We start from the raw sequence: 24,452 nt of genomic DNA on the forward strand, positions 1-24,452 counted from the left end.
ATTGGATGTGGATTCGTGGATGACGGTGGATTTTCGATTGGCTTGCGCACATGCCGACGCACTCAACGGCTGTGACTCTACCAACGCTGCCGACGCCGCCAGTCAGCGCGAAAAACCTCTGAAACCCCGCGTACATACGCACGCGCAAAGCAGGCGAAATATCGTGAGCTGTTTGTCCGTATTGTGTTCGAATTTTGCCTTGGTTTCCGCCGGCCAGCTGTATCTAACTTTATATTTATGGGCAGTCTGAACGCGGTGCAATCAGTTACAGCTCTGAATGAGCTCGATTTGTTTACGCTCGCCGTCTTTAGGAAGCATCGGACATGTAATACCATATAACGAAAATGCTTCAAAGCATTGCAGGAAGGGACTTCCTTAACGCACTCACGCGTATGCACTCACTTAGAATTAGTTAAATCGTTCTTGTCTGATTAGTTTCGTATCGAGTCGTTCACAATGAAGCTCGTGAGTATGGCTCGTTGTTTCTGGCTGTTGCGTAAACGCTAGTCATCCACATCCTTCAACTCGCGCTGTCTGTCTTCACTACCTTTCTTTTCAGTTATGTTTGAGCAGCAACCCGAACAAGCCATGCAGCGTACTGAAGTTCAAAAACACTCTCATCATGTTCGACTGCGGTCTGGATGCAACGTCTGTCCTCGGATTCTTGCCTCTACCGCTTGTCCTCAGGTGCTGAATGCTTTGCCCGACCTCTGCGCCCGCTTTCTCATTTTCGATCGATTGCCCACCTTAAGACAATAATACCGACAACCGTTTGTGATGTCATCAACGCAGCTTGTCATCGTGCGCCTTACATGAAACCATGCATTGGCATGGTTTCAGAAAAAATTCTTGCACCTATTTTCCCCCTTCATAATCGTCGGATCTTGACCTTAACACTTCACGTTTGCAGTCACCACCGTTTCACTTCATTGTACCTAACCATTTGAGTGCCGAATTTTGATGAAAAAAACTTTCCAGGATGTTCAAATTAATTCATTGCTATTTTTGAATGTTCGAAATGTGTAAAATCGGGGAACAAAGGAGAAAAAAAAAAGAGGAGCAGCTTTTTGTTGTCGGCATCACTCAGAACTGCAAAGCGTAACTACGTAAGCGGTGACCGACATCAGCACTACACCCAAAACACATTTATCCGTAAATTGATGGAGAGGTTATTTTTTACACAGTGCATGAACACTTTCCACCTTCCACTTTTTGACACATTACGCCCTTCGGCAGCTAAGGCTACACGCTTCTGTTCCAAGAGCAGCCCATCAACGTAACTGTTAACAATCATGGTCTTTCTCGCAAAGTGATACCTACCCAACAGCACACCATCCAAAGCACGCTTTGGTAACTTTGATTCTGCTGTAAAAGTAGAAGTGTGACGCTTATTCCACTGATAATGGCTTTGTGCAAGAACAACAAACTAAACATGTTCTGCGTGCGTGGCAGTTTAGGGTTGATATACCAGTGAATAACAAGAAGACCCGTATCCAGCCCAGTACTGTAGTCGACAACACATGGCACACCGCTATGTGGTGGTGCAGACAGGCAGTTTGGCACGCACTCGCGTAGTTTGTAAACTTTTGTGGTGGACTGTATGTTCACGTGCATCTCTGATTACCTGCTGGAGTTGTACAGAGTCTCCAATGAGCTGTTGATGAAGTTTACTGCTCTCCTTCCTTCCTTCAAGCTCTTCATTCTGAGTTCCTACTGCAATGTGCAGTCTCTTTCTTGTTATACTCCAAACGCCGAAATTTTGAAGCACGAAGAGCTCCACGAGAGTGTCACCCTACAGTTGCGACCTACTTGATTTTATTTTTGTTTTGCCAAAGCCTTCACTAATAAAACAGGAAATAAAAATTACAAATATAAACAATAATATAAAAAGAATAAATTTTTTAAAATTAAATATAATGGGTTGTTTTTAACTGTATTTTGCACCGTGAAAGCTGAAAATAAATGGGGAAAGATAATATTTATAATTGATAAACATTAACAAAACGAAAGAGCAGTCCAACTGTATGTGCGTACTTGTCTCTATCGAATTCTTTTACTCAGTGTACTGCCCATTCAAACACGCATAGAGCTGCATGCTCGTTTTGCGTTAGGGAGTATCGTGAGTAACTTTTTCTTTTCTAATTCCAGCACACGGCTCTCGAACTTGCCCCTGTGGACTCCAAGAGAGGCTGGTGATGCACAGTTGGAAGGGGTAAGACTCGGCGTACATCTTATCATTTTTTGGTCTTTTGTGTTTTCAAATTTGCGAGTTCAGAGTGTTCTTTCTTGTTCAGGAATTCAAGGAGGCGAATGGACGTGTGTTTGTTGACAGCGCTCCAGAATTCTGCCTTCCAGAGGTGAGAATGCAACAGTAGAAGGTGACAGATGTAGTCATGGGCACGCACATGCACATGGCGCACGTGTAATGTGGTGCACTCGTGACCGTCAGTCACAATTTTTAGGTGTTCACGAGAGCTGCATATATATATATATATATATATTTGTAGATTATAAAGTGTTTGTATCTTGTTGCCGTAACACAAGCTATAGAAAGGTATATGTTTCTAAAAAACTTCATTTGTCAACGTTTCGACTGGAGACTGATCTTCATCAAGACAAAATTTACGCAACTTTGATGCGCTTTTAATTAATCTTTCTCCTAGCAGAGAGAGAAAAATTGAATTTTTTTTTATTAAGATCAGCCTCCGTGCGCACATACACACACATATACATATATATATATATTGTTACGTAAAAATGACACTGTCTATTTAGAATCTATATCGAAACTCATGCGTATAGCATCGACTAAGATGGAGGACAGCACGCACAACCGACAGACCACTTCCTCATTTTCGTCTTCTGACCGCTGATATGTCAGCTATGTAGCATTACCCCCCCCCCCCCCCCCTGGCGGTAAAAGCGCCGTCTCGGTGCACATTAATTACGGTCTTCAGTAGGCAGGTGGTAATGTTTTAGCCTGCTGACGTGCACAACATCACTGGTTGTGGTTGCAGGCAGGCTTGTGGTCTCAGATGCAGGAATTATCTCATAGGTGACGTCGGTTACCTGGCGGATGATACGGTAAGGACCCATGTAGCGAGACCTTCTCTGATAAGCCAACTCGACGAACTGGGCACCACAGGAGAACCGGGTGAGAAGCGAACGTCAACATGCCAGCTGTCGTAGGTGGCTTTCTGGGTGGCTTGCGGAGCCGAAAGTCTAGAGCAGGCGATCTGACGTGCGTGGTCGGCACGAGCAATAGCGTCGCATATTCGGTTGACGGCGTTGTAGTGGTTGGAAGTAGGGTGTCGAGTGGTAACATCGGATCACGGCCATAGAGCAAATAGAAGGGTGAATAACCAGTGGTGTCATGGCGTGAAGAGTTGTACGCGAAGGTCACATAGAGGTAGCGCCAGGTCCCAGTCATGGTGGTTGGAGGACACAGACATCACCAGCATGTCCATGAGGGTGCGATTTAGGGGTTCAATAAGGCCATTTGTTTGGGGATGGTAGGAAGTGGTTAACTTGTGCTACGTCGAGGAATAGCGCAGAAGATCATTGATTACTCAGGACAAAAATGCGCGGCCGCGATCCGTAAGTAATTGGTGAGGAGTGCCTTGGTGTAGGATGAGATCGTAGAGCAAAAAGTCCGCAACGTCAGTAGCGGTGCTGGTGGGGAGCGCTCGAGTGATGGCATGCCTAGTCGTGTAGTCTATAGCAATGGCGACCCACTTGTTGCCCGATTTCGACTCAGGAAAAGAACCGAGAAGATCTATACCAACACGGAAGAAAGGTTCCGTTGGGATGGAGATCGGTTGAAGAAGTCCAGCCGGGTGCGCAGTAGGTCGCTTCCTACGTTCGCATTTATCGCAGGAGGACACGTAACGGCGAACGGACCTGGCGAGACCGCGCCAAAAGAAACGGCAACGCACACAGTCGTACGACCGAGATACACCCATATGACCAGCAGTTGGTTCATCGTGAAGCTCGTGCAGCACGGTTGAACGCAAATGTTCCGGCACGACAAGAAAGAGCTCAGGGCCATCTGGCTGGAGGCTACGACGGTACAGCGTGCCATCCAGGAGGACGTACATGCGAAGCGACGCGTCGTTCGAAGCAGATTCGAGACGGTCAATAAGTTGTCGCAGGGAAGCATCACGACGTTGTTCATCACCAATCTGAAGAAACTGGGACATTGACATGACACTGAGGCTAGGCTCGATGTCTGATTCGTAGGGCTGATCAACAGGGTAGCGGGATAAGCAATCGGTGTCCAGATGGAGACGTTCACACTTATAAGCAACCGAGTAGGAATACTCCTGTAGGCGTAATGCCCAAGGGCCAAGTCGTCCAGTGGGGTCCTTCAGAGAAGAAAGCCAACACAGTGCGTGATGATCTGTGATGACACGGAAAAGATGGCCATACAAGTAAGGACGGAATTTTGAAATCGCCCAGACAAGGGCAAGACATTCCCGTTTTGTTATAGAGCAATTTCGTTCAGACTTTGAAAGCAGACGGCTTGCATATGCAATTACACGGTCATTGCCCCGCTGAATTTGCGCCAAAACTGCACCAATTCAGTGACCACTCGCGTCTGTTCGCACTTCTGTAGGAGCCTCGGGGTCAAAATGTGCAAGAATAGGAGGTGTCGTGAGAGCGGTGATTAACTGAGAGAAGGCATCACCTTGCAGAGGGCCCTAACAAAATCTGACGTCTTGTTTGAGAAGGTCGGTGAGTGGCAGTGCGAGCACCGCAAAGTTTTTCACGAACCAGCGAAAGTAGGAGCAGAAGCCCACGAAACTGTGAACATCATGGACAGAGGGTGGGACTGGGAAGTTTGTTACAGCGCATACTTTTGCCGGGTCTGGTCGTACGCCGGCAGCGTCAACAAGGTGACCCAACACAGTAATCTGACGAAGACCGAAGTGGCACTTGAAGGAATTGAGCTGCAGGCCAGCCTATCAAAATATGGATAGAATGGTCGAAAGGCGTTCAGGGTGGGTTGCGAAGGTAGTCGAGAAAATGATCACGTTGTCCAGGTAACACAAACATGTCGACCATTTAAATCCTTGTAGGAGCGTGTCCATAATTCTCTCTAAGGTCGCTGGAGCGTTGCAGAGACTGAAGGGCATGACCTTGAATTGGTAAAGACCGTCAGGGGTAATGAAGGCGGTCTTTTCTCAGTCCATGTCATCTACAGCAATTTGTCTGTAGCCAGATCGGAGGTTGAGAAATGAAAAGAAGGCGGCGCCATGGAGGCAATCGACGGCATCGTCAATGCGTGGTAGAGGGTACACATCTTTTTTCGTAATTTTGTTGAGGTGGCGATAATCAACGCAGAAACGCCATGAGCCGTCTTTCTTCTTTACTAATACTACGGGAGATGCCCAAGGGCTCGATGATGGTTCTATTACGTTTTTCGTTGGAATTTTGGCCACTTCTTTTTTAATCACTTCTCGCTCGCACGCTGACACGCGGTACGGCCGACGGTGAATGTCGGCGGGCGCAGAGTCACCGGTACGGCCGACGGGCGCAGAGTCACCAGTGTTGATTCGGTGAGTGACAATTTTAGTCTGGCGCAAGGGACGATCGTTGGTGTCGAAAATTTCACTGTATGAGGTCAAAACCTGGCAGAGAGCGTCGGTCTGGTGAGGCGAAAGCTCCGATCCAATCATGTTTTGAAAAATAGCATAGTCTGAGCTGGGTGACCATAAGACTGCGCTTCGATCAGGAGCAGATAAAGCGACAAAACTGACATCGTCCTCTGTTATGGCAGTTAGCTGGGCTAGAGACATCTGGCAGGGCAACACTTGAGGAGTGAAACCAAAGTTAAGGAGCGGAACGAACACACAGTTATTCGCTATGGTCGCGATGGTATGGAGCACAGTAACACTGCACGTCAGCCGCACGTCAGTAATCGGCGTAACGATATAATCACCGTCAGGAACAGGAGGGGCCGATGACAAAGACACGTACGTGACGACTAGAGGTGGCAGTCGAACGAAAATGGTTGGGCTCAAGCGGCTGGTGGGCTTTGCAGAGTAGTCGGCAAAGATTCGAAGATCGAGGCTGAGGGTACCAGATGAACAGTCAATTAAGGCCGAGTGTGCCGAAAGGAAATCAAGGCCAAGTATGAGGTCATGAGGGCAACAGGCTAGCACGGCAAAAAGGACCACAACGTGACGACCGGCAATGCTGACACGAGCAGTGCACATTCCGATTACTGGTACAGTACCGCCATCGGCAACACGTATTGCCTGCGTCATAGACGGCGTCATAATCTTTTGCAAGCAGCAGCGTAGAGAAGCGCTCATAATAGACAGGTGCGAACCTGTGTCAATGAGGGCGGTCACAGGAACATGGTCGAGTTGTACTTCAAGCAAGCTGTGGTGCGTGGGAAGTGTCATTAGAGGATTTTCGACCATCATTGGTATTGCAGCTTCACTTCTATAAGCTGCAATATCTAGTTTTCCTGCTGCGATCGTTCAGAGAAGCTCGGCGAGGAAAAGAGCCGAGGTGGCGGAGAGCGGCGGAGAGCGGCATTGGCGACGTAGCGGCGACAGGGAGCGGGAGCTGTGGCGACCGGACGTCAGTGTAGCGGCGACCGGACAAAGGGGCATCAGTGTAAGGCTCGTAAGAGAACGACATATAGAAATTGAAGGGTGTGGCGGCTGAACGTCAGGGGTCGTCAGGTGCATGTGCGCAGAGGTAGAAAAGGTCTGACGTGGTTGGTTTGACCAACGGCGGTGGCAATAGCGAGAAACGTGCCCAGGATGGTGGCAGGAAAAACAAATAGACCAGTCGTCGGGTGTTCGCCATTACGAAGGGTTATGAAAGGGCATTGTTGGAAGTAAATGGCAAGCTTGTCTTGGGGAGTAAGATGGAACTTCAGGGCTAGTCAAGGGACATGCTGATGGAAGGCCGAGGTTCGCAAACTCCTACCTCACCACAGCTTGTATTAACGTCACTGACGACTGTTGTTGGTCAGAGGCGAGCGTTGCTAAAAAGGGCGGCTGAAGTGGAGCCGGACAGGCGGCTTCAATTTCCCGACGAACAATGCGCGTGACGTCATACGTGGGGGACTGCTGGGCGGCTTCACACGATGAGGTTGCGGCCCTGTTGGGCAGCCGGGTGAATCGCTTAGTAATACTGCGGCTCTTGGCTTCTTCGAACCCAGGCACTCTTTAATGATGGAGTCGACGGTGGCAACATGGTTATACACTAGAAGATTAAAGGCGTCGTCTGCTATGCCTTTCAGCACATGGGCCACTTTTTCAGACTCACTCATGTGCTCGTTAAGCTGGCAGCATAGGGCGATGATGTTGTGAATGTATGCGACGTACGACCCTGTCGACGTCTGCGCATGAGCCACCAGTTGATTCCACGCTGCGATCTGCCGACCAACGATGTCGCCAAAAAGGTCACGGATGTTTTCTTTAAAGGAGTCCTAGCTCGTAATCTTCGCTCCGTGTGTCTCGAACCACACCCGCGGTGGGCCATCGAGGTAAAAAAGCACATCGGCAAGCATAAGAGTCGATTCCCACCTATAGCTTGCGCTGACCCGTTCGTACCGGTTGATTCATTTGTCGACGTCAATGCCATCCTGACTGGAAAATACACCGGGATCATGAGCAGGAGGTAGAATAACGTACGTAGAAGTCACGGAAGGGGCAGGTGGTGAAGACGACGGTTGTTCAACCTGTGACATGGTTGGACCTATGATGATGCGGCCGTTACGGAGCTTCGTGATGAAGACGGGGAAGTACCCAGCACCTCCACCACAAAGATAATACGTAAAAATGACACGAGGCATGTCTATTTAGAATCTATATTGAAACTGATGCGTATGGCATTAGATGGAGGATAGCACGCACAACCGACAGACCACTTCCTCGTTTTCGTCTTCTGACCGCTGATATGTCAGCTACTTAGCAATATGAAGCATATTCATCTGTCTCTGATAAAGGGGTTCAGGTGTGCCTTTATCATATGGTAAAAAGCAAATTATAGTGACAGCTGGTGCCTAAATCAGAACAGGTTATGATGTGTAATGGTCACAATATATGGTGTAAGCTTCTCTGTTGTATTGCCAATCTCTGCTTTTATTTGTGTTCGCATTTTATTGCAGACTGGTCTCGTTGACTTTGCCGACATCGATGTCATCCTCATCTCGAACTACCAGTCCATGTTGGCATTACCTTATGTCACAGAAAGAACAGGCTTCAAGGGAACTGTCTACATGACCGAGCCAACCCTTCTTATTGGAAGGTGAGGGAAAGGAGTCTCGTAACACTCTATCGAACGTTAAAGGATGAAACGTTAATGGAGTTTCAGTTTAACCAAGTTCTTAGTGGCGATTAGTATACAACATCATAGCTATTATGTCTGGGTTTTAGAGTTGTTTATGGTACATTTTTATTATTAGCTGTCCACAAACAGCATTTAAGCAGACGACGTAAGCACATGGTTGTCATCACTACTATGTCCTGGTGCTTTGCCTTTAACATATTTAACCACCATTTTATCTCTGAGCTCATGCTGAAGTGGCGTGTGTTTTGTGCCGTACCGTTGTCCCCCCGCAAGCAGTATTGCAGATGTACTTCTTGCTGGTCGAGTTGGTGCATGTCCTTTGTGAGAAGCATTGCGCATACAATCGAGCTATCACAGAGAGAAAACGAAGTGGACAAAAAGAGCTCGAATTCGGCTCTTTTTCAACTCCATTTTTCTTTGTTTGTTCATTCGATTATATGCACGATTCCCACCACAGCAAGCAGTAATGGCGGAATCTTCAGTCTTGATGTCAAAAACAACTATTTTTGTGGGCTATTCCTGATGCTTCTGCTTGTATTCCAAATGTAGTGTTTCCTGTGGAGGCTTCCTCATATCTACCCTCTGAAAACTAGTATTTTTATGCAATCTGAATGAAATTTCATAACAATAGGCTGTTAATCTACACACTGTTGAACAATTTTCACTGTGCATTATTTGTAATACACTCGAACCTCATTATAACAAACTTCAATCTCACATGAAAAGAAGTTAGTTTTATCCAAAAAATTGTTATAAAGGTTTGTTCTTGACACAAACTATTGCGAGACTATTTTTCATTTACTTCGTTATAACCGATATTTCGTTATATCCGGATTCGTTGTATCGAGGTTTGAGTATACCAACAGGAGATGACAGTGTAGCTTTTTTACTTACGCACTAAGCATAGTCCTGAATGTTCCGGGCTTTTGACAATATCAAACACAAGTTATGAAGAATTTTCTCACCCTGAAAGGTATGCATTTTTGAGATTAAGTTTTCTTATTTTATTTGGTTGACATACTGATAGTGAAATGCTCTCATGCTCCCGCTTATCATAGCAGTAGAATAGTGATTACAGAGTTCAAGTGCTGCTAACAGTCTAGTGCTTAGCTTCTCAAGCAACTTTTTGCCAAGGAGCTCTGTCAATGCTCCAAGGTAAGCATTGTGCAAGCAACGTTGTTGCATCATCAGAGCTCCCTTCTTTTCTGGGCAGGATAATTTTCCATGTGCTGAGCATTCGCATTCCGTAAGGCACCTCAAGTTTGCTCAATGTGCTGCTGTTCTTTAAGTTAATCATGCGTGATCCACGAGTCGGCATTTATGCAAATAAAAAACTGTCGCAGGCCTAACCGATCACGTGTTTTGCTTACTTCTTCTTCCAGGCAATTCATGGAGGAACTTGTCACCTACATAGAAAGAACTCCCAAGCCAAGAACTGCAACCAGATGGAAGCAACATGCTTTAAAGTGAGCTTAAGGGCTCTTCTTCCTACATTTTTATAGTAGCTACGTAATCTGGTAATTTAGGCGTCCGCGCCAGTGCTCGACGCCATTTTCCCTTAGAGAATTCTCGCATTGCTTCTCCTATGGGACAGATGGCGGCTGGTCATAAATCACCGTCACTTCGCTGAGATCCCCTTCCCTCAAAGTTTAACAAGGTGTCCCATTGGCCTAATTTTGGCGGGATTAGGACCTCTCTCGCGCTCGCCCAACAAGCGGGGGTGCGAGGTACGAGACGAGGTTCGGAAGATCACTTCGGGGCTTCGGAGGGCGCGTATGCATTTTGGCCTCTCCGGCCGGTGGTACGTCATCTTATTGGGGCCTCGGCCCCGGCGGGCGCATGCTCCTTTCCGCGGTCTCAAATTCCCCGAGGCAGCGCCTTGCAATCGTGCACCATATGTTCCTCTCAAGTGTTGCTATGTTTATCTATTTTGCTTATTCTGCATGTTCTAGGGTGCGCGATCGCAGGAGTGCTGGCCGAAGGGTAGGTTGGTGCTTCAAAATTAGTTCTTTGTCTATTTGTTTGTTTGATTGTTCTATATAAGTGCGCCATTTGCAGCCACTATTGGGCGTATCAGGTAACTTGTATTATCTAATTGGCGTGCCTGTCTATTTATGTTACATACGTTTGGGTTATATCGAATGATTGATGTTTTATTGCACTAAATTCCCAATAATAAACTAGCTATTTGGAAAGCGTCACCTAAGTTCTCCTTCGCTGCGTGCGCGTGGGCTCACCGTCCCTTTGTGGTGATTGTCCGTGATCGCGTTCGCAGCAGTACAAACGGTACACGGCGCGACGAGACAGACGAACGAGGACGCGGCAGGTTTGCTTGGAGCTCGCAGTGCTGAGCTCGCAGTGTACAATGGCAACACATATAATAGAGAATGACACCACAGTTATTAGCAAAACGCCCCGTTGCGGTGGTCTAGTGGCTGCTGACCCGCAGGTCGTGGGATCGAATCCCGGCTGCGGCGGCTGCATTTCCGATGGAGGCGGAAATGTTGTAGGCCCGTGTGCTCAGATTTGGGTGCACATTAAAGAACCCCAGATGGTCGAAATTTCCGGAGCCCTCCACTACGGCGTCTCTCATAATGATATAGTGGTTTCGGTACGTTAAACCCCACAAATCAATCGACAGTTATTAGCAAAATGTCTGCTGTGGTTTATGTATTCCTTAAATCTGTTCTGGGGACAGCATTCTCATTCCCTTTTCTCGTTAGGTTTTTACAGCTACCATCGCTTGACTTGGGTAAACCGAGGTCTTGGCGGCAGTTGTACAGCATGCAAGATGTGAACAGCAGCCTTTCCAAGGTCAAGGTGGTTGGGTTTGCCGAGAAAATGGTGAGGACTTTTTTTTTTTAAATTTCGTGGATGCTTCTAATATGAGCTTTAATGTGTGGCATTTATCCGGTTAGATGCTGGTGTTAATGTGAACTTGTCTTCCCTTTCTTTGTGACTTTACAGAGTCATTTACACGTCGTGTCATCAGTTCGATGGCTTTGTGATCATCTTCATTAGTGTCTTGCTGCACAGCGAGACCAGCTTTTTTTAATCTTCTGCCAGTGTTCAGTCTTTATTGCGTTCTTCTACACTCGCGAGGGGCGTCAGGATTTCTTCTGTGAGGGAGGGGGTAGGATAGATTTTCTTATTTGCTTAGGGAATCTAGGGATGCACTTCATCAGTTAGCATTCTGTGGGGGGTACAGTATAGAGAAGGGGAGGAGATCCTGATGGTCGGTCGCACTCCTGTCTGCACACTGTTCTCATCTCTTTAAATTACTCAACAAAGCTGATTCCAGCCTTCTGTTTAGCACCCATAAGTACAAGCGTCGCAGTTGATATGGCATTTCCTATCTTTCTGCCTAGGTCAAAAAAAGGGAAGCCAGAAACGCACAACGTATATAACATTGACTAATAGTGTTTCATGCCTACTGTTTTCTGTACACAAGAACGTTGTTATTTAACGCTTCAAAAAAAATGTAACTTTGTAGACCGAATATTGTCTCGGACAAGATAGATATAACATTTAATTGTGTTTGGTTGAAGTTTTTCAAGCTAAATAATCTATAGTTTCATATGAGTTTTTTATTAAAACGAGAAGTTTCTGTTTCAAACACTTTTTTCTGATTCATACATAGTTGTGTTATTTTGCAGTGAAGAGAACCCATCAGTGCTGCATTTCTTTTTTAAAAAGGCATTGTCTTATATGTGTGGTTAGTGTGGGTATGCTGTTCGTTTTGCCCTCAGGATGTATTTGGAATGGTTCAAGTGTCTGCGGTCAGCTCTGGTTACTGCTTGGGCAGCTGCAACTGGATCGTCACAGCTGACCATGAAAAGGTATGAGCCTTTCGAATATCGTTCTCTTATTTTCTATGAGTAGTCCTTCCTAAGTCTTTATTGCATGTTCTCTGTCTCGCACAAGCATAGGTTGAAAAAGTAGACAAATCTCTCTCATACTCACTTGCAACTCCCCAAAATCATTCTCAGCCAGGCTCACTTAGACTCAAATCACCCGAAACCAGACATCATTATGCCTCCACAGACTCTTACGCTTTGACTAAAGTTTATTCGAGCTTCTTATGTGGTCTTAACTCTACTAGCTTGAGCTCATGCCTGTGTGAACTCACTGAAACCGATTGACGAGCATGTTTAACGGTTTAGCCACCATTAGCATTTTCTTAGTGCTGTTTGCGTTTTTATAATGAGAAGTAGTTTTCAACTTCATTTCCTCCTCTTTTCGTGCAGAAGTTAAAGTAGATACACCCTTGTACCTGCGGTTATGCTACGTTATGCACAGAAATGCTGATCACCTCACATCGTACATCAGTGATTTGCAGGGCCACATCAGCTGTCGCTATGCATAAACTTGCATAACAGACATGCGCCTAACCTTGTTGGCGAAGCAACTATTCGGGTATTTCAGGGTCTATACCATCTATCGATAATATAGACTCTTCGTATGGTCACGGAGACATGTAGGAAAAAGACGAGGTGAACACCTCAAGAGTCTGTGCTGGTTGTGCTTGCATACCCGTGGTGTGAGTTGCACTGTCACTCCGCAGATGATGAAAAGATTTATTCGTGAACTGTGTATGTGGGGGGGGGGCAGCAGCGACTCCTGTAGTGTGCATGCATGGTTTTCACATTAGCGCTGGGAGCCAACAAATGGCATTCGTGGACCCTGTCTTAGCACAGCTGTCTCAGCACTGTAAACTGCAGACAGCCTAACACGTCCGGCACTATTTTCATCAAAGCTAAAGTACAGTTGACTTTCGTTAAACGGAACCTGAAGGGACTAAGAAAATATGTTCGATTTCACTGGAGTTCTGTTTTGTTCAGAGATGAACAAAGGTGCAAAGTACAAGCACAGAATCAATCTTGTCAGGAGAACTTGGTCTATTTAGGAAGCAGTTCTAGGAGATTTCAGTTCACTGAGTCTTCTGCACTTTCGAAGCTAGTCACCTGAAAAATGCCGGCCCTGCTTCAAGGAGAAATGCACAGAATGTGTGCTGTAGCCTGTCACTTAGACGAGAAAGCGCATTGCGGTTATTTGCATACCCACAGTGGCTACAGGACCAGGTCCTGAAAGTGTGTGCCGTTCTGCTCTTTTTCCGCGGAATGGTGTCCAGAACTGTCAGATCAGAAGAATAGGCGGCCTCACAATTGCCTTTCATCTCGATGCAGATTGTGTACATGTCGGGCTCGTCGACCTTAACTACGCACCCAAAGCCCATCGAGCACGGACCCCTGAGAAATGCCGACGCGCTCATCCTGACCAGCTTGACGCAGACGCCATTGGCCAACCCAGACACCATGCTTGGAGAGTTCTGCATCACAGTAGGTGAGAGCACAAACACGTGAAAGCAGTTGAAATTTTGTGTTTCTCGATGTTGTACGGAAAATCGGGAAGTTACCATTTTTACAGCTATGAAATGCTGCTTGGCCGGGAAGAAAACCTCTGATGCACTAAACATACTCAGGAAGCAGATACTGCTCAAAGGCAGCATCAGCCAATAACTCATGCACAGTTGTGCTCAATATGGCTACCAGCACGGGAGTACGTGGCCTCATGTGTTCAAACATTGCGCATGGCTTGCACTAGCCCTTATTTTCATTACTAAACACATTTCTTTCACTTTGGTATGATCCTAAATAAAAAAATAACATTTATTTGTTGAAATAAGAACCAGTTGAAGCGGTATGCAACATTTAAATTCGTGAGGCCACGTGCTCCCATGTTACAAGTCACATTGAGCACGCCTGTACATGTCAGAGAGCTGCTTATATCAGAAATGGCATAATATAATTGTTCGATGAATTCCGAGTGCAAATATCCAGGTGACAGGAAAGAGAAAGAAAGAGAGACGTTTATTGTGGCAGAAAAGCTGTGAGGTCGACCTGAATCCATTTTCTGGCCTGCTACTCAGCATTAGAAGAAGGTGTTGATGAGGAAGGTAGCGATGAAGCGAAACCTTGGAAGTTCAAAATCCACTTACAGTTTCTTGTTGAGTTCGGCCTCGCGTGAAAACTTGTTCAGCACTTTCAAAATATCGTGCTGATGATGCATAGTGACCATAAGTCATAATTGCTGCCCAGGGTAGCCAGCTCCTAGATGTCTCAAAAATTGTTTAATATTATGCAATGTATTTGTTCAATTCAAGGCAAAATCTTGTAGCTACATTGGTCGAGTATTTTATACGGCTCGAGCCAAACATAAAACGAAGGAACATTGAGTCTCTCAAGTTATTACATTCTATAATTTATTCGACGTGCAAACTTTCAAAAGATCTCTACTTAACATGTTCCAGACCTTCTTCAACACGTCAATACCATCCTTTGAATATGACACCATTCTACGCCCGTACTAACACGTTTAAATTTAGCTTCTTTCCACGAACTGTTGAACTTTGGAAAAACTTATCCGGTGACATACGTTCTTTGCCCTTAAATGAATTCTTGTTATCCATAAATACCCTTTGACAGTTTGTCTTTTTCCATTTCACTGTTTACTGTGTTTACTGTGTTCTCTTCCTTGCCACCATGTCTTCATTATGCCACCATGTGATGCCATGTATTGCCACTTTGTATTTTGCTTTCCTTCGCAAAGTATTACACCATGTTTTGTACCGGCCTGTTACCCACTCCTGCCATAGCCCTTACGAGTTGCAATATGTAAAAATAAATAAATAAATAAAAGTAGTTTGTTCGTGTAGTCCTGAAGCATGTCAATGAAAACGTGTAGAAACACAGTAGTCGACGGCTGTTTTCTTCGAAGCTTATCTTTAGAGATAGGCCAATATTTGGGCACTGTGAGTATTCGAACAAATATTACAGTATTCCAGTTCACTTCGACATGAATTTAGATTATTCAAAATTTCGAAGTATTCGAGGTAAGCAAGTATAAATGTCTAATAACTCCTTTGTAAAGGTGGTTTCACTGCATCCTAGTGATGCAATGTCGTGAAACCACCTATACAGGGGAAATCACAGCCGCGAAGTCACACCTCAAGGTTAAACGTACCAGTTACCTTGACCCCACTTAATTACTCTTTAATTTTAAAAGCATGTTATACGGGCTTATATGCACTGAATGTAGTAAATTTTAAAACGATGTAATAAAGCTTCATGTGTTGTAGCGATTATCATTGTACTCTGCTGCTATACATGTCTTGCTACAATTCAGAGTTGCTTTTTCTTCACTTCAAACCAAAAAGGCGACATTCACTCATGCGTAGTTACAATTCTTAAAAATATTGTCATGACAAAATGCTCATTTTTTTAGTAATATGCGATATATACTATCAACCTATCTCAATCTTTGTGCAATTTTGCAGCCATGACTGTCAAAATGGGGGGCAATGTGCTCATCCCCTGCTACCCGTCGGGTGTGACATATGACCTCTTCGAATGCCTCTCTGGTCACCTGGAAACAACCGGGCAGGTAAACGTGCCCATGTACTTTCTGTCACCCGTGGCCGAGAATTCCCTCGCATACTCATCTATACTTGCTGAATGGTGAGTAAACACCCAACTGATGCTAACATTCTGTTAACTGCGCTGTCAACCACTTCACAAGTGGGCATGAAGTGATGGAAAGTGGAATGTTTTGTTATACTTAGAATTTTGTCATTGCGATGGTCATGATATCAAGGTTTCACTGCGTTCGTGTGCATAGTCCTCCTTTTATTTATTTTTTAACTGCGAGGCTGTTTTTAGTCGATCGTTTCATGTCCAGAGCAGTTGTAGATCGTAAATGAGTATGTGCAACAGAGAGCGGGCAAATCCCACTGCAAGTATGTGCCATTCCTCCCACTGCATCCACAACTCACCACTACACCCACCACCACTCCAGCCACTTTTCGCTCTTTGTTTTACTTCATTCAACTCAACTACATTCAAATCCCACTTCATTCAACCAGCTAAAATAATTGGCGAAGCGAAGGCCTCTTTGTAAGCCAACCCGCTTTGCTGTTGCATCAGTGTCCGCCAAGCAAAGCCGACTGATTTTCAATAAAAAAGTGCAAGTTTAAAATAAGGAAAACATGTGCTCGACGCCCATTGTTTCTTACAGTGTATTTGTGAAATTCACAGGCTTTCTTCAGCCAAGCAAGCGAAAGTGTACATACCTGAAGAGCCATTCCCCCATGCTCAGTTGGTGCGTGGAGGCCGGTTAAAACCCTTTCCCAGCATCAAAGGTGTGAATTTTTTTTTTTTTGCAGCTTTAATGTGGTTTGTCTCTATTCTCTCACTTCGAACTTTTTTTTTTTCTTATTGTGTCGTTAGACCTTGGAAGTATAACTAGCTGATGTCTCTGCTTCCCTCCCGTGTCTCTAATTTGAATTCTACTTTTTTTTTTTCAGCTGAAGGATTCACTGCTGATTTTCACACCCCTTGCATCGTGTTTGCCGGCCACCCTTCCCTTCGCTTTGGTGATGTGGTTCACTTCATGGAGCTCTGGGGACCGTCACCAAACAATGTCGTCATATTCACAGGTGCGTCGGCCAATATGTGAGTGAGTAAATTACTGGCATCTTTTTTCACCATGCTTTCTTTGCAGAACCCGACTTCAACTTGGCGGAAGCAATTGCACCTTTTCAGCCAATGGCTATGAAGGTCAGTTGCATCCATTTCGTATTGCTTTTGTGCCATTTTGGCTTCAATAAGCATCTTACGAGTGTTGAATAGACGGATTCTGCATTTGGCAAACTCTTGTAATCATAGGTGGTGTCCGAACTTGACATCTTTGATGTAGTTATAGCTGCATGCAGTTGAGGCCACTGCATGCAGTGAGCAGAACAGCCTCTACTTTTGTATTGCTTTATGAGAAATTTTCGCTCAGAAAGCACAAGGTGTTTGCTCTCCACTAGCATAGTTCATCATGCTGACGTTGTGACAGCAAGTGTTGCAGTTATTGATTGAGGTTCTTTACATCTACCTGTACGTATGTAGCTGTGTGCCTGTTGATTTAATTAGTTAGTGAGCATGTACTGCAATTTATCTATGTGTAGTTCTATAATAATATTATGCTTGTGTATCACTATTAACACGTTGCCTTTGATTGAAGGTGCAACCTTTGCAATGCCCTTAACAAATTTCTTTTCATAATAAGGTACACCTTGTTGATTTTGTTATGTCTCGCAGAAGGCAAGCCTAATTGTTACCCAGCAGTGACTGTATGGCAGACAAACGATTGAGCTAACGAATGTAGTTCGAACTTCTTGCTGCTGTGGCCAGCCATTTATGAGAGTAACAGGCGTGCCTTCTTGTATTGCTTTGCTCAGGAAAAGCCGAACCTGCCACACCGAAGCTGAAAATGTTATTCAGAGCCAACACACGTGCATGTTCAAAGCAGTCTTTGATTATGCACACAATGATCCTGATAATTATTTAATGTTACATTAACTAATGTATGTGTACTTTGAAGCTTTAGCAGCGGAAGAATGAGACGCAGAACTTGCGCAAATAAAAGCGTTAGTGTAGTGCATGCCATGGTGAATACATGTCCTGTTTATCAAGCACTAGGTGCAGTGACAGATTTTTGCTTATTTTTAGCTCTTTAGATCGGTTTTGCGATCAAATGGACAGCAGAATATGCGCAGCCCTAATAAATTGCCTGCCGTGTGCTTTTTCAGCCCTCTGCACCATTGTGAAAACCATGTTTCCAACTTGTTCGAGTGCACTGAAAGTCTCATTCTACACTTTCATATAAAAGCCACATAACAACTCCAGACCTACAACATCGCTTCTCACTTGCGGCAGTGACGAATCGCAAATCGTAGTTAAGTACATGTAGAGACGAGTATTCCCAATCTGCTGGCTTCACTTTTGCACCAATGCTGCTACTTGTCACTGCCAAACGCCACTGCAATCAGCAGACTGCATCACTGGCCAAAACAGGAAACCCTTCGAGGGCCTGTGTTTTCAAGCAGTGAAAGGGTTGGCAGAAGGACGAATGGAATGGGCGTTTTCAGCGGGTCTCTGCTGCGTGCAGGCCCTGTGCTTCCCCATCGACACGAGTCTCAGCTTCGTACAGGCCAACAAGCTCATCCGGGACCTGAAGCCCACCAACCTCGTTCTGCCCCTGCAGTACACACTGCCACCTCCCTTGCAGCCACACCGCAGCGACCTGGTCATTGAAGCGGTGCGTATCGATTGACAATGTCTTTACGGGATTCTAGAGTGCGCTTTTCTTTCCTGTGAAGCTTGCTGAATGTTTGCATATGAGCTGGATTTAGGTACCGCATAACAAAAATGTAGGTATAGGCGCATAATTGATTTTAAATGCAAAGCTCGTGGTTTGGTCATTTCGGATTGTGTATTTTGAGCAGTAAATGTCGCAAATTATAAAGGAAATTTGCCAATTCGTCCAGCATAGTTGCACAATATTTTTAGAAACTGGAACGAGGCTTGTGAAAATGTCACTTCTTTCTCCTTATCTTTTTTTTTTTAGAGACCAGGTGGAAACAACTTGAAATTGTAGTAAGATTTCAGTAGTAGCAGTGTGCAAATTATAGGTGGTGAAAAAACTTACATTTTTAAACTTGCTATACCTAACACATATAAGCTTGTATAACATGCTTTTAGACTTTGAAAAGAAAGAAATAATCAGTAGGTGTAGGTTTAACCTCTCAAAGTCTGACTTCGCGCCTGTGCAAATGTTTTTCATTAATTTTGTTTTTGTAGCAAAGCAGCCCTACACTGCAGTGAAACTACTTTTTCAGGGGTTATCGACGACGGACAAAACATCTGTTCATTCGTTTTGAATACTTGGGAATTTAGAGAATATCTTGTTCGTGTTGAATTGGATTTGAATACTGTAACATTCATTTGAATATTTGAAGTGTGTTTGACTATGCTTATGTGCCTGCAAAAGAAACAATGATAAGCTATTATCATTAACATTAAAGATTCAATCCAGCGCACATTTCACTGAAGCTGGAAATGGCTTCCACACATGCTGTCTAGTAGTATTGCATGGCAAGACTAGTGCAACTTTCTTTGTGACTGCAGTACACTCTAAATAAATAAATAAATAAATAAATAAATAAATAAATAAATAAATAAATAAGCTTTTTTGGCATTGAAGCATAGCACTTGTTGTAGACATCTGAAAAAACGAAATATATGTAACCTTAATTTCTTTCTACTTCTTTTTGATGCAGGAATGTGAGGTACAAACCTTCACACGTGGGAGCATTGTTCACATTCCAGTTCAGCGGAGGTACCAGCGAATTGAGATGACTGCTGAGGTAGCACCATCTTGTTTTATTTTCGATCTAAGTTTTGTTCAACAGATTTTTAGGCCTATTAGTATTGTTTTGCATGTTTATTTTAAACTGCATGCATTTAAGATAGGTATTTCAGTTGTTAAACTTTCTAGGCCATCAAGTTTGTGTTTTTGTTGCCATGTAGTCTGATTGAATAAAGAGGTAGCTTCGCAGTGTATTACTTTACCTAAGGGTATATGTTGTCACACTTTCTGAAACTTGATGCACCTTTTTGGTTCGCATGCAGAACTAAACACTGTATGTATAACAAACCGCGTGACTTTATTTTCCAGCTGGCTGAGTCTGTAGTGCCTGTGGAAGTGAAGTGCGGGCTGGGCATCGCAACTCTTACTGGCGCACTTCACGTCAATAATAACCGTTGCACGCTCAAGGCAAGTTGTCTTTTTCTTCATTTAGAAGTAATATGACAGTACAGTTTGGGCCTTTTATCTGCTCTAAAGTCCCTAGAAGTAACTGAAGGAGTGCCATTCCTGTCGTCCGTCAGGCTCCTCCTCTCCCCGGTGCTCGGTAGCCTTGGTAGTGCAAGCGCCATCTTGTCTGTCCTCGGTCGCATGTTTTTTTTCTTTTGCTTCCATGACGACACTGGGAAGGAGGAGGTTTGCACTGGCTTACCCTCCTCAGTGCTCACGGAGAGGGTGTGTCTGTGTCCATAGTTTCCTGATGGACGCTGTAGGGGCACTGCTGCAGCTGCTGAGAGAGAGGAGGCAGTGGCGAGGGGGGGGTTGGCACTACTCTAGTTTTTTTAGGAGCTTTAATCTGTTCTACTTATGTTGTGCTTTTCTGTGTCATTCATTCGTTCATTTACTTATTTCATTCATTTAGGTGCAAAATATTAGGCATGTAAATTTAAATAATATAATAGATATATGACTTAAATATAGAAAGGGCGTAATATAAAAAATGGGGGAGAATCACTATAAAAAAAAGCGAATATGCTGTAGGTGTGAAAGTTATGACTGGACACGAGAGCTTAAAGTAAGTTAGAAGGAATGCATGAAAAGCAACAGTTACCTGGCAGCAAGGCTAAGATGAAGGAGATAGTTACAGATGTGCTGTGTTAAAGTGATACATGTCAAATCCCAGCCGCCGTGGCATTTTTGATGGAGATGACATTGTTTATGTACATTTAGATTTAGGTGCATGCTTAAGAACCCCAGGTGGTCGAAATTTCCGGAGCCTTCCTCTACAGTGTCTCTCACAATCATACCGAGGTTTTGGGGTGTAAAATCGCAGATGTTATTATTATTATTATAGGAACACATGTACAGCACATAACAGTGTGATTGGATTTATGGTGGATTAACATAGCTAAACAATGACACAATTCAGGTTATTAAAAATTATAGCTGACCTGCATCACTGCAAGTGCAAATGAGGGGCATGTACTTATCAACAAACAGTGAAAAGACGCAGCACTCTTGTGCATCGCCTGACATTAGATTGGCAGAATACGCCTGAATTTACTAGCAGACACTTCCTTACCGTGTGCTCTAATTTACACCTTCGCATTTGCACCGCAGTGTGAACGTATCCTTCTGGCCCATTTGTGAATTCATGTAGCATCTCCAAATGTCGAGTGCTCTTTTGTCATTGAAAATTACCAGCTGGCCTATTAGACTGCTTGTTGGCACAATAACACAATCATGCATTTTTATTGCGGGTTCCGTCGAATCAATGAGAAAACAACAGTGCTCTTTTTTACACTATATGAGCTAACCAAACGTTCACTCACAGCAAGCAAAATTCTTACACACTGGCTTAAACAGACATTGGCAACATCCAGCTGTTCAAAAGTGAAAGCCATTGTGCTTTGAGTGAGGCACACAAAATGGGTCCATCCCTGCTGTGTTAAACATTTACAAATTTATTTACGCACATTTCACTTCAGCAGTATGCTGCATGTCTCAAAGAAAATGAAGCCGGTAATGTGGGTAGCTTTTTGTTTTATTTCTCTAACTTCCAGAAGTTCGTGACCATTTTAAAGAAAGGTTCGGCCAGAACTGATAAGCTAGTACAATGTCGCTTAATAAAAGTATGTTGGTTTTCAAGTGATGCTGCTCCGCATGTAGTATCGCTCCAGGCCACACAAACCTTTGCTATCGAGTTTGTCGCCATGTGTGCCTATTTTCATGCTTTTGGGTGGTTGTTCTGGGTGGTGTAATATTTGGATGATACGTTTCAGTTTCTGTGAGCGTCGCTTTAGATTTTGCTGTACTCTCGCTGGCTCTTCCCTTTCTCTCTTAGAGCAATCATTCTTTGTTGACCGTCATGAAGGCTAGACAAGGTGAAAAAATATTCTAGTCTGGTATAAAAGCTATTCTGGTTTGGCACCAATTTGCTGTAAGGTGGCTCAATTATTTTGGCGAGCTTAGTTAATTACATTACTTGGTGTTGGTCAATAGCACCTTAAAAGGGTGTCCCAGTAATTGGCCATGTGACTGAACAGCCCGATGCATAAATTAATCACATTATGCACAATGTTTCACAGCCTCTGCAGAAAGAACCCAGTGGAAGCAAGAAGTGGAACGGCCAGACGCCCCCAAAGATCTACACTTGGGGAAACCTGGATGTCACCGAATTCGCAAGGAAGTTGGATAAGGTGTGTTGAACATTTGACTCAGCAGGCACAGCTTGTTAGAAAGTAATACAGTACAGCTCATTCGGCCTGTATTGGAGCTGGATTCCCGTACTTTTGGCAGTTTCTCCATTCTGTTCACAGCACTCTAACATTAGACAGAGTGAGACATTGGCTATGGTTGGAGAGGGGTCCTTCTTTGGTTGAGAAAAGTACATTTCAAATATTTCAGAGCAATTCCACTCCTGCGCCAGAATCTTGGGTTTTTAGCGTTGAGACATGGGCATTGGTGAGGAGTACGAAGACCAGTGCCTCTCCCCCACCCTGCCTATGTAACATGGGTTGATTCCCGCCCCCTTTCTTGAAATCCTGCAGACGCCCATGTTCAGGCCCTGTAGTATGTCGTGGCGCTTATCGGCCACTTCTACTGGACTAAAGCGCAATATTTTAACATCAAAGCTATCAATTTGAGGCAGGAGTGCTGACTAATGATTCACAGAGTGTTATCCGTGATATACAATTTGATTGATGTAGTATTCTGTTTATTTCTTTGTGTCGAGTAAAAAAAGAAAGCTGTAGACGTTATTCCACAACATCCACCGGATACTTGCTTTCCGGTTAACGTCCCTGCCTTTTTTCATACCATATCTCCCTCTCTCTACACCTGCATGGTGCCCTTATTTTTACATAATCGAGTGAAACGATTTTTCGAGAGAGCATTTTCCCGAGATTCACAACAAATCTAGATACTATCTAGCTCTTTATAAGAGCTGAATAATGATTAGCTGCTTCTTAATGTACTGCAGCATGTAAAACTAGCTGCTCTAGGGTGATCCCTGGTGCGAAATTATCTGCTACTGTGAAGTGCTCCAAAATGATCATTTTGCTGCTCCAGTGATTGCTTGAAATCAGAAGTCCTCGGTGGCATCCCTGACTGTTTCTTTTTTTTTTTTTCTTTTAAATGCCACACAGGCTGGGTTCACTGATGTGAAGGTGGAGAACACTGCATCTGGGATGATTGTTCATTTGGTAAGTAGTATAGCACTGCAGTTGACATGGAACACCTAAGTAGTACTTGGATACTGGCTGTAAATCAAGTGCACAGCATCTATCTTGATAGCTAAAATTGATAGCCTGATTTTTTTTTTTTTTTTTTCTCTTTGCTTAGCCAAACGAAGACACGATCATCCAAGTGGACGAGCACTCTACGCACGTATTTTGTGAAGGCGACTACGCCGTTCGAACCCAGCTTAGAGACCTCTTGCTGCAGTGTCTCAACAAATTTTAAAACTGTGCAAAAGAAGCAATAAAGTATGGGGATTGACTTAACCAAATGAGTTTGGTTTAAGCCAATTATTGAAGACTTTTGGGGCTCTCAATGGTGATTAATTACTACGAGTGAAGATATTGCACACTTCATTACATATGTTGAAAGTGTTTCTTGTCTATTTAGCCGTGACCAGCTTTTTGAAAAAGCAGCTGCATCGTGTTCTTTTGACTGAACCATGATAATCATTCTATTTGGCATACATTGTAAAGCAGGAAAAAAAGATAAATGCAGTTTTATAACACATAATCTTTGTTCACTTGTTTAAATTATACTGGAAGGCTTTGCTTAATGACCACCTCTGGAAAATTTGAAATAATGTGCCACGAATGCCGTCAGACAGATAATTGTAAAGCCCTCTAGTTGCTAGTTGCAGTGGTATTTGAAGCAGGCCATGGAGTGTTGAGCACATAACTTGTAACATGACTACCGAGTGATTAGCGAAAATACCCTCTTCAGAATGATCGTCGTAGTAATAAATGGCGCTCTCAGTGTTTCTGCAATCTACAGGCGTGCTCTACTCGGCAAGAAGGTCAGCTGTGCAGCTCAGCTCTTCCTTGCCGCCCTTGCAGATGTGCTGGGTTTGTTAACAACACTGAATATGCCCTAGAAAAGATGATGCAAGTCATTGTTCCCATGTGTTCTGTTTATGAAGTGAAAGCTTTTGTGTGATATCAGCCCTCGGAATCATAATCAAAAATGGCACTCGCAGCATTGCTACACCTATCAGTACGTTATGTTGGGCCAGTTAGTGCATTTTTACTGGAAAGATGTGGGAGAAACTCTCTTGTTCATTCTCAGTTGTAACCTTGCGCCACATCTTCCTAGTATTGCTACAGGTATATACGTGCTCAGCTGTGAAATCAGCTGTTACTTGACTCTTCATTCGTACCTTTGCAGTGAAGTCCCATGGAGTCGTCATATGTGTCATGGCTGTACTTTGGCTC

The 24,452-nt window shown here is 44.2% G+C and overlaps 1 protein-coding gene across 2 annotated transcripts; it reads left to right on the top strand.

Moving 5' to 3' along the window:
• Positions 1-4: 4 nt before the first annotated feature.
• On the top strand, positions 5-23,539 carry IntS9 (integrator complex subunit 9). Of its 2 annotated transcripts, none has more exons than XM_075886999.1 (19): positions 5-163; positions 560-687; positions 2,149-2,212; positions 2,295-2,357; positions 8,132-8,271; positions 9,696-9,779; positions 11,037-11,157; positions 12,063-12,152; positions 13,500-13,656; positions 15,650-15,830; positions 16,407-16,510; positions 16,676-16,807; positions 16,873-16,928; positions 18,307-18,456; positions 19,478-19,564; positions 19,876-19,974; positions 22,092-22,202; positions 23,151-23,207; positions 23,347-23,539. In XM_075886999.1, exons 1-19 carry the CDS (start codon positions 20-22, stop codon positions 23,464-23,466), a joined length of 2,088 nt encoding a protein of 695 aa, XP_075743114.1. In that variant the 5' UTR covers positions 5-19; the 3' UTR covers positions 23,467-23,539. The 2 variants fall into 2 exon arrangements, with proteins under 2 accessions (XP_075743114.1, XP_037277737.2); XM_037421840.2 differs by having other exon boundaries at positions 74-465.
• The last annotated feature ends 913 nt before the right edge of the window (positions 23,540-24,452 follow it).

The sequence above is a fragment of the Rhipicephalus microplus genome, chromosome 2 (assembly GCF_043290135.1).
Source record: "Rhipicephalus microplus isolate Deutch F79 chromosome 2, USDA_Rmic, whole genome shotgun sequence".
Classification (NCBI taxonomy): domain Eukaryota; kingdom Metazoa; phylum Arthropoda; class Arachnida; order Ixodida; family Ixodidae; genus Rhipicephalus; species Rhipicephalus microplus.

What these genes read in the sequence shown, in the direction of transcription:
- IntS9 (XM_075886999.1), top strand. Translation starts at nt 20, where the DNA reads ATGACGGTGGATTTTCGATTGGCTTGCGCACATGCCGACGCACTCAAC. An exon ending in CAGAATTCTGCCTTCCAGAG is followed by an intron (nt 2,358 to 8,131) that starts GTGAGAATGCAA and finishes ATTTTATTGCAG; the next exon opens with ACTGGTCTCGTTGACTTTGC. An exon ending in GAATTGAGATGACTGCTGAG is followed by an intron (nt 19,565 to 19,875) that starts GTAGCACCATCT and finishes TTTATTTTCCAG; the next exon opens with CTGGCTGAGTCTGTAGTGCC.